General features: G+C 44.4%; 1 protein-coding gene and 1 non-coding gene across 2 annotated transcripts; both read left to right on the forward strand.

The window, feature by feature from the left end:
• Window positions 1–1,566: 1,566 nt before the first annotated feature.
• On the forward strand, window positions 1,567–9,125 carry LOC125519925 (origin of replication complex subunit 1-like). The gene is made up of 17 exons (XM_048684699.1): window positions 1,567–2,617; window positions 3,082–3,217; window positions 3,307–3,459; window positions 3,560–3,709; window positions 3,779–3,930; window positions 4,007–4,106; window positions 4,206–4,328; window positions 4,449–4,610; window positions 4,760–4,817; window positions 4,898–5,076; window positions 5,680–5,803; window positions 5,921–5,991; window positions 6,171–6,266; window positions 7,021–7,097; window positions 8,123–8,206; window positions 8,591–8,741; window positions 8,860–9,125. The coding sequence occupies exons 1-16, from the start codon at window positions 1,863–1,865 to the stop codon at window positions 8,652–8,654; spliced, it is 2,484 nt and encodes an 827-aa protein (XP_048540656.1). The 5' UTR covers window positions 1,567–1,862; the 3' UTR covers window positions 8,655–8,741; window positions 8,860–9,125.
• On the forward strand, window positions 3,367–3,444 carry LOC125526170. Its single transcript, XR_007291590.1, has one exon. It is a non-coding gene; the product is annotated as a small nucleolar RNA snoR28 (small nucleolar RNA).
• Window positions 9,126–9,383: the final 258 nt, after the last annotated feature.

The raw sequence follows: 9,383 nt of genomic DNA on the forward strand, positions 1-9,383 counted from the left end.
TATCTGGGTTTTTTTCTTCTTCTTCTTTCTCCTTTCTTCCTTCTCTTTCATTGCCTCGTGCAAATGAGCCATGTATATATTGCTACCTATCTATCAATATATAAGCCAGCAACTGTTGGTTCTTTTTTAAAAACAAGAGTACCAAAGAGTCGTTGCACCTTCTTTTTTTGCGAAATAGAGTCATTGCACTTTGTGTGCACACTTCCATCTTTCAGCTGATTTTCGGTTGCTGGAGAGTGCCGGCGATCAAAAAGTTAACGTTGTTCAGTCAGATCTTTTTTTTCGATGAAAAAGGAGTTTTATTCCAAATTGATAGAGTTATAGTTGAGAGGCAAAAGATCCGCGACACATGGTAGTCCTAGATGCATCCACATAGCCGTGGTACACTCTACATGACTATAATTTGTCAAGCAATCAGCAACTCTTTTCATTGATAGAGAGTGAGAGTTACAAGGATTGTACCCGACTACGTAGACACTAAGGCGTAGAGGAGTACAAGGAGGGTAGGAGAAGTGGGGGTGCCCAGCCCCAAGTACAATCCCTTCGCGCCGGCAACTACCACAAGCGCGCTTCATCCTGGATGGTGACTAGTAAGTGCGTCGAGAAGGGCTGCAGGCCATCAAAAAATGGCAGCATTCCGGTGCTTCCATATGAACCATGCTGTGAGAATAGCCAGTGAGGCCAGGCCTTTGCGCAAGGCCACGGGAGAGGATTCCCGCGCCGATAAGAGCCAGTCAAAGAAGCCAACGGTGCCATCAGGGGGTTGAGTGGTGATGCAGCACCAAGACAACACCTCATGCCAAATCACACGAGCGAAGACACAACCGACCAGGAGATGATCAAGAGTTTCCGGCTCCTGATCGCACATAACGCAGACCTGGTTGTGAGGGAGGCCATGGCGAGCAAGCGGGTCGGCGGTCCAACATCGGTATTGGACTGCAAGCCAAAGAAAGAACTTGACGGTTAGGGGGCCCCAGCTCTTCCAGATGATCCTCCAGAAGGATGAGGTAGTGCTGCCCAGAAAGAGGGCATTCTAACAGGAAGCCGCGGTATAATTGCCGGAGCTCGTCCAACGCCATAGAAGGGAGTGTGGCTGGTCCGAAAGAGTCACGTGCTGAAGAAGCCGCCATACATCGACATGTTCAACTAGGGCGGCCGGTCCAAGGGCCCCGTGGATGTCAAGAGTCCAGGTACGGTTGGAAAGAGCGTCTTTGACGGTGCGCGAACGCCTACGCTGGCGTGAGGAACAGTGAAGTGAGGCCGACGGGGTAGAGAAATACATTAGGAGTAGAGAAATACATACAGTGTTACCGTTGTCCCGCCTCCCTTCCTCTCCCTCCCGTCCTAAGCGTGACCGAAGACGGGCTCTTCGGCCGAGGCCGACAAGGTCATAGTTTTGATTTTTCTTCCAAATTATTAGGGCATATATTTTCGGAATTTGTGATAAAGAAACATTAAAAAAAAACTCTACGCAACGCAGCTGCCCCCACCGCATCTTCTCCCGCACCCCGACGGCCGCCGGCGCCTGGCACCTTCGCCATCTCTTTCCTCGCCCTCTCACCGGCTGCCGACCGACCGTCTGCGCGAGCGCGAGCGCGAGAGCCTCGCTGCCTCCCAGGATCCAGGTTCCAGGCACGGCGGCGCCCCTCCTCCGCCCCCACGACTCGTGATCGACCGAACCGAATGTTTCTGCTGTACACGGGTCCCTTCACCACCGCGGCTCCTCTGACAGACAGAGACCCCGATCAGGCCGATCTCATTCCCCCCAACACCGCCAAACCCTAACCCCTCCCCTCTGTTTCAAATCTACAAATAGCCAGTGTTACCGTTGCCTCCCCTCCCCTCCCGTCCCCTCCGGCGAAATGGATCTCTCCGCCACCCCCACCAAATCCAAATCCAAATCCAAGCCCGGACCCTCCCCGTCCAAGGCCGCCGCCGCCGCCGCCGCCCAGATGGACTTCTCCACCCCGTCCAAGCCGGCGCCCACGCCCACGCCCCGGCGGAAGTCCAAGCCCGTGCCCTACGCGCCGCCCGCGTCTCCGGCGACGCCCTCCGCCGTCCGCAGGTCGCGCCGCCTCCTCGACACCCCCACCAAGGACCTCTCCGAGGCCGCCCTCTTCGAGACGCCCGCCAAGCCCGCGCCCGCGCCCACCCTCAAGCGGAAGCGGGCCGCGCCGTCGCCGTCGCCCAAGACCCCGGCCCGGGCCGAGCCCAAGCCCAAGCGGCAGCGGCGGGCGCCGGCGAAGCGGGCCTTCTACCGCAAGGTGGTGTACGACGGCGGGGAGTTCGCTGCCGGGGACGACGTGTACGTCAAGCGGCTGGAGGGCGCCGAGTCGGACGCCGAGGACCCCGAGGAGCCGGAGGACTGCCGCGTCTGCTTCCGCGCCGGCGGCGGGGTCATGGTGGAGTGCGACGCCTGCCTCGGTGGCTTCCACCTGCGCTGCGTGCGCCCGCCGCTGCGCCGCGTGCCGGAGGGGGACTGGGCGTGCCCCTACTGCGAGGCAGAGCGTGCAGGGAAGGTGATCGACAGGCCCAAGCCGCCTGTCGGGAAGAAGATCAAGAGGACTGCCAAGGAGAAGCTTCTCGACAGCGATTTATGGGCTGCACGCATTGAGAGGTTAGTGGCGCTCCAATTTTTTTTTAGGTTTGTGTTGCGAAACTTTTGTGAATTGGTTTCCTTATTCACGTGATAATTAGCTATAATTGGTCACATTTGGAAAAGTTTGCGAAATTGGAACCGTGTTGGCAGTTTGCTGTAGTGATGGGCTGATGGCTACTGATGTGTTTTCTGATAAATGGATGTGGAATAGTGTGTCTGACTGGTATATTTGCTGAGAATAGGAACTGTAGAACATCCCTTCCAAGTGCTAGGCGATGGTGCATAGACTTAACTTTAGCTGTGGAGTTTTTATTCGAGTTAGGTGTAAGACATTGTTTTGTTATGGGTCTGACCCCTCCTTCCGTCAAAACAATAGTTCAATCTACAATGATGTTTTGGGATGGTAGAAGAAGGCGGGAATATGCTTTCAGACATGCTTCTTGTTAGAATGATATTTACTAAATAGCAATAACGTGTAACAGTTTAAGGAGGGAACCAGATGGAGCATTCTGGGCAAAGGTGAGGTGGTACACTATCCCTGAAGAGACCGCAGCAGGAAGGCAGCCACATAATTTGCGGAGAGAGCTCTATCGTACTAATGCTCTTGGAGACATTGAGGTGATTAGTGTTTTCCCTGTCTATGTTTGGTTCCTCAAAATTTTCCATGTTTATTGATTGTACTTGCTTTCTTCTTGTGGCTTTTACAGATGGAAAGTATCGTTAGACATTGTTTTGTCATGAGCCCCAAAGAGTATAGGGATGCCACTAATGACGGAGATGATGTATTTTATTGTGAATACGAGTATGATGTACATTGGCATAATTTTAAGCGTCTGGCAGATATTGATGATGAACCTGAGGTACATCTTCTGAAACTTCAAAGCTGTGAAGCTCTCTTCATAGAAATCTGGATCATCATTGTGGTATAGTGAATAATCTTGTCCTTGCTCTATTATGTAGACAAAAGAAGATCCCAGTGACGAGCCTTACAATGCTGCTAATGATTATAACAGTGATACCGATGAAGATTCAGAATACGATGAGGAGGATGAACCGGCTGCACGTTGCTCAGCCAGAAAGAACCAATCTAATGAGAAAATTTTGGCTGCTGTACTAACTCTTCCTCCCTTTCCCTCTACAGTTTTGCATCGCTTTACTGAAATGCCTGTTTGTTTGTAGAATTCATGGAAAGGGAGGATATATGGCCTGCAAAAGATTGGGATCCGAAAAATACCTGAGCATGTTCGGTGTCATCAAAAGACTGCTCTGGAGAAGGCGAAGGCGACCCTGTTATTGGCTACTCTTCCCAAGTCATTGCCTTGCAGGGATAAGTATGTCTATTCATGTTTGTTGCATGTTTCATCAGCTTCTTATGCAAACTGTTACTGAGTAGAAGTCTTGTGCCAGAGAAATGGAGGAGATCTCTACATTTGTGAAGGATGCAATTTGCAATGACCATTGTCTAGGACGCTGCCTTTACATTCATGGTGTGCCTGGTACTGGCAAGGTAACCTACCTTATTTCATGGCCGTCATGGTGGATTGATTTCTTCTACTGTGGCTGAATGCTAAACTGCATTTTCTGCACCTGCTTTGTTGACTGGCAGACTATGAGTGTACTTGCAGTCATGAGGAAGTTGAGATCTGAATTTGATTCTGGAGCTCTGAGGCCCTATTGTTTTATAGAAATCAATGGTCTCAAATTAGCTTCTCCAGAGAACATCTACAAGGTATACAATACAAACTTCTAAGTTGGTTAAGAAATGGCAAATTCATACTCAAGCATAGCATATGCATTCCCTTATCAGTCAACATAGACTTATAACAGGTCCACTTCATTGAATATGCAGGTTATATATGAACAATTGAGTGGCCATAGGGTGGGATGGAAAAAAGCTCTTCATTATTTAACAGAGCACTTTTCAGATGGCAAGAAAATTGGAAAGCAAGCAAACCAGCCAATTGTTTTGCTCATCGACGAGCTTGATCTCCTTTTGACAAGAAATCAGTCGGTAATTAATCTAACTGAATGTAATTAAATATCTGTACAAATTTTTAGTTTATTTTTGAGAAAATGCCCAACATTGCCATCATTTAGTCTTCTGATTGCTGTATGATATATATTCATGTTCATTGACATTTGGATTAATCTTTCTATCAGGTGCTGTATAACATTCTTGATTGGCCCACCAAGCCAAATTCAAACCTAGTTATTATAGGTACCTATAACTCTTTCTTGGTTTGTGATTTTGATCTCTAGCCTATTATTTATTCTTTGGTGTGTTGTTACTGAATGCAGGTATAGCAAATACAATGGATCTTCCAGAAAAACTGTTGCCTCGTATCTCAAGTAGGATGGGTATTCAACGGCTGTGTTTTGGCCCCTATAATTATCGGCAACTGCAGGAAATCATAACAAGCCGTCTTAAGGGTATCAATGCCTTTGAAGATCAAGCTATTGAGTTTGCTTCTAGAAAGGTTTGGAACTTTGGATCACAGTATCATGTGTACACATTTACTGTTATATACTTGTATCTTCTTGTCCATGATTGTTCTTCTGTCATCTAATCTGAGTTTTGGTCAGAAACTATTTAAACACCAGGTCCTTGACTTAAAGGTTAATTTCTCCTACTTGCGTGGAGACCCTCCATGTTGTTTCATAATAAATACTTAAGTAAGACAGAGTCCCATGAACCAGTGGAGTGAATCATGCTTTGATCATTTTTGCACTCTTCCCTTCTTGAGTAGTTTGATACGAAACATCTCATAATCTGTTCAACACAGCTGGGAGCCAGTGGAATAAACAGAGTTTCAGCAGTGCGGTGTGGTGCCATTGAGTATTAGTTGTCAATTGCTACTGCATTCAGCATGACATTTGCTTGTACCATTGAGTTTCATCATTCCATAGCACAAGGAAAGATGTTGATTTTTTGGAGCAAAAAGATTGAATTAAAATAAACAATTGTTTATCCATATCTCCCAGCTAATTAGCTTTTCTGTTCTGTGAAATGAGGTCAAACCATGCAAGTGTTCTGTTAACATACATGTTCATTCATCTGAGTAGATTACTTTTTCCCGCAGGTAGCTGCTATGTCCGGTGATGCTAGGCGGGCCTTAGAAATTTGTAGACGCGCAGCAGAGTTTGCAGACTACCGTGTTAAACAATTTCAACAGGTTGAACAGACTCCCTCTTCTGCAAATACAGGTAACCCTCCACATTTGTACTACAATTGTAAATAACCTATTCATTCAAGGGTACTTGGGGTTTATGCTAAGCTCTTAACTATATATAGCCCACTGAACATTTGTCCAATACTTGTAGGAAATGGTTTTGTTTGCATGGGTGACATAGAAGACGCTATTCAAGAAGTCTTTCAGGCACCACATATTCAAGTAAGTGGAGATAATGGTTGCTTCTTATCTGAACTCATACTTTGTGTTAGCTTTGCTATGTAGTATACAGTTTGCTCAGTTACGGTAACCACATGTACTTGACTTATGTAATCAGATCAAATAGTAATACTAGCCGCGTCCAACCTTACATTACCAACTTCTCCTCACTTACACTACAGGTAATGAAGAATTGCCCAAAATTTGGAAAAGTTATACTGGCTGCTATGGTCCACGAATTATACAGAAGTGGCCTAGGTGAAGTATTGTTTGATAAGGTGAGCACAACTTTTTTTAATTCGTGTGTTTGTCTTTAGCATTGCAGTCATGCAGAAAATTTGCAGTTATAACTGCTTTTCTTTGATCCACTCTTTTCCTTAGGTCGAATTTTCTGATGAATTTAGCCAACCTAATTTGCTGCATAAAAAATTATTCGGAGTACCTTGTGGACCTATTTTAGGCAACTCAGCTTGCTTACCACTAACTAAGTTATCCCCGAATTCGTGTCTGCTAGCTGCCACAACCTTAAGTTGGAACTGTTACCATTATGTGGTTTCCAATATTCTAATTGATTTATACCTGTATTCAAATGAGGATACTGGCTTGCCTTAGCTCTATCTTTCATGAATGCAGTAAATTTGTGTTGTTTTGATGACTTCCAAGTTCTGATTATTTTCTGGATCAGTATATTGGTCTGCAACAAAAAACCATGCGAGTAATTACTCCGTAGTCATTCATTCTCTCATTAAACTATTCCTCCATATAACCAATAGTTCTCTCCAATCTCTTCTTTGGTTGAGTTTCCATCTGAATTAGAGGCTTTAATTTTTTTGTCTCATGCTTGCTACAGAAGTTTCATTGTGTGAGCATTCCTTCACTGTATTAGGCATTACTGTCCATTTGGTACTGAATTAAAACAATCTTGCTCTTATGGAAGTTATTCCCACCGGGAAACTAGAAAGAGTGCCTACGCTATATGTGCATTTGAAGAATTCCAGAAGAATTCTCATGGAATATCTTTTTATCCTGTAGCTGGCAGCGACTGTTTTCTCTTGGTGCCACGTCAACAGAGAACTATTGCCCGGATACGACACTCTCCTGAAAATCTGGTAAGTGATTCTGATTTAATCTGTATTTGGTATTCACATTGCATGAAACTGTGCTAAAGTTGCTTTTACATACGGTTACCTTGAGTTCATGTGCACGTGCCATCATGTATGACGTGGATAGTGCTGCTGTTACCTTTGCTTAGGTGCACTGTTACAAATGTAGTCCCGTTGTCATTTTCTTGTTCCATGAGAAGTCATGCCATGATTGTAAATGCCATTTCCTTTGAACTTCAGGGATATCGTTGTTGTAGGCACACACTGGTGGGTATAGTGCATGTTTGTGTTTCCCCCAACCTAACTACTCTTGTTTCCTTTTACTAATATATGCCACCAAATTCCGTGTAAGCGAAAGATATATGATAGGTTGATTGTACAATGCAAAAGAAAAGTGCTAAAGGTCATGTGAACACTACAAAATCACACTGGTGCTCTGTTTCGTTCAAGCACTTCAGTTTTTCTACCTTGCTTTGTTTGGCCCTTTATGTAGGTATTGAAGAAAGACAATCATGGTTAGTAATTTATAATGGCAATCTTGATTTTGCTGTTTTTTTAGTAAAGAAGTACAAGCCGGTCTAGTCGGTCTTACTGCTGGGCAATTACCGCATTTAATTTAATCAGCTGCAAATTCTTTGGGGAAATGATTACATCTCTTGTCTGATCCTAGCTTGTTGTAGGACTCATTTCCACCACACAAAAAGGTTACTTGCACAGAATTTGTTACATGGAAACTACTTAGTAAACAATGCTTTCATCACATACTTTTTAGGTTGCATAGGTAGGAATCAATGTTGCCATATTTTTTTTATTATGTTTCCATGATCCTATGGTAGGATTAGACTACCTAACCGTAGCTATGTTATCTGCATACATTCCATCATTCTCATTATTTTCCTACCTATGGTTCATCTACAATTTGAAAAAGGCAAAACCCTTAGCCCCCAATGCTCAATTCTCTATTATCTATGCAAAATGCTGTTCTAGTTTAGTGTTGTCTAGAAACAAATTGTTCTAAGTTTCTCTTACAGTTGCAAGCTTGGTGAGAGCAAGATCGTTCTCTGCGAGGAAGGCACCAAACATAAGTTGCAGAAGCTGCAGCTCAACTACCCAAGGTTAGCTTGCAAAAACTACATTGCCCTTCCAAACAGGCATTACAGAACAGTCTGAAGACCAACATCCTTCCTCAGCAGCTATTTAATTTTTAATAAGTATGAGTTTGCTACGCGGATGGGCCAAGAGCCCAATGCATAAGCTATGGCCACCGGCCAGATATACGAAGAAATGAAGCAGGTTCTGATAGTTCTGGGATTAGTTAAAATTTTGATTCACAGATAAAATTTGATACCCAATTTGCATCGAACAAGGATAAGGAGGCTTTTCCCCTTTTACCCATCTGAACCAAAACCCTAGATCCACAGGACAGTTGGAAGCTAGTATTATTGTCTGGTTAAACCTCTTTTCTCATATACTAATCCTTTCATTTTGTTGTTTGGCAGCGACGATGTGACCTTTGCACTCAAGGAGTCCCCAGATCTTCCTTGGCTGTCCAAGTACCTCTAGATCTCATACCTGCAGTGGCCAAATTTCCCAGCGCTCGCATTGCATTCCTGCTTCTCTTGGGGAGCAACAGCCCTGTCTACATGTATAGTGAGTTCACTCCCTCTGTTTCTCACCTTTCACTGAAGTTTGTGGTTTGTGGCCATCTTGTTTCCAGTGATGAGCATTATTATCTTGCGAACTAAGAAGCTCTGTGTATCTTCTGTAGAAACTTAGAAAAAGAAAAGCGAAAACACCGTTGTTGATCTCTGGAGCCGATTGCCGCACCAATTCCATATCGGTCGCCATGTAAACCAAGAACTCAGCCATATATTGCATCAGATGCATCTTGGTTTCCATTTCAGGGAAAAAAAAGAAAAAGTTTCAGTTGTGTGTCGAAGTTGTAAGATGTGAAAAAACTTGTATTTCTCGATTTTCGCCGCATTTGTGGAACTCGTGTGGGACCGTGCTGTAATGTTGTCAGTTGCACTCTCATTTGAGCTCATGCTACTGTCAATTGTAACATTAACTTGTTTGTGTGTGTTCACTAATCAGTTTGTTCAAAACGTCTTTCAGCTTGACAAAGATTTTAGAAAAATATATCAACGTCAAAAACATGTACTATATGGTTGATGTGGTAGATGTTAATACATTTTTCTATAAATTCTCGATCAAAGTTAAAAGATGTTTACTTAAGGTTAAACCTAGAACTTCTGATATTCTGTAACGGAGTAAGTAGTTCACAGTGATGCT

This window comes from Triticum urartu, chromosome 7 (assembly GCF_003073215.2).
Source record: "Triticum urartu cultivar G1812 chromosome 7, Tu2.1, whole genome shotgun sequence".
NCBI lineage: Eukaryota > Viridiplantae > Streptophyta > Magnoliopsida > Poales > Poaceae > Triticum > Triticum urartu.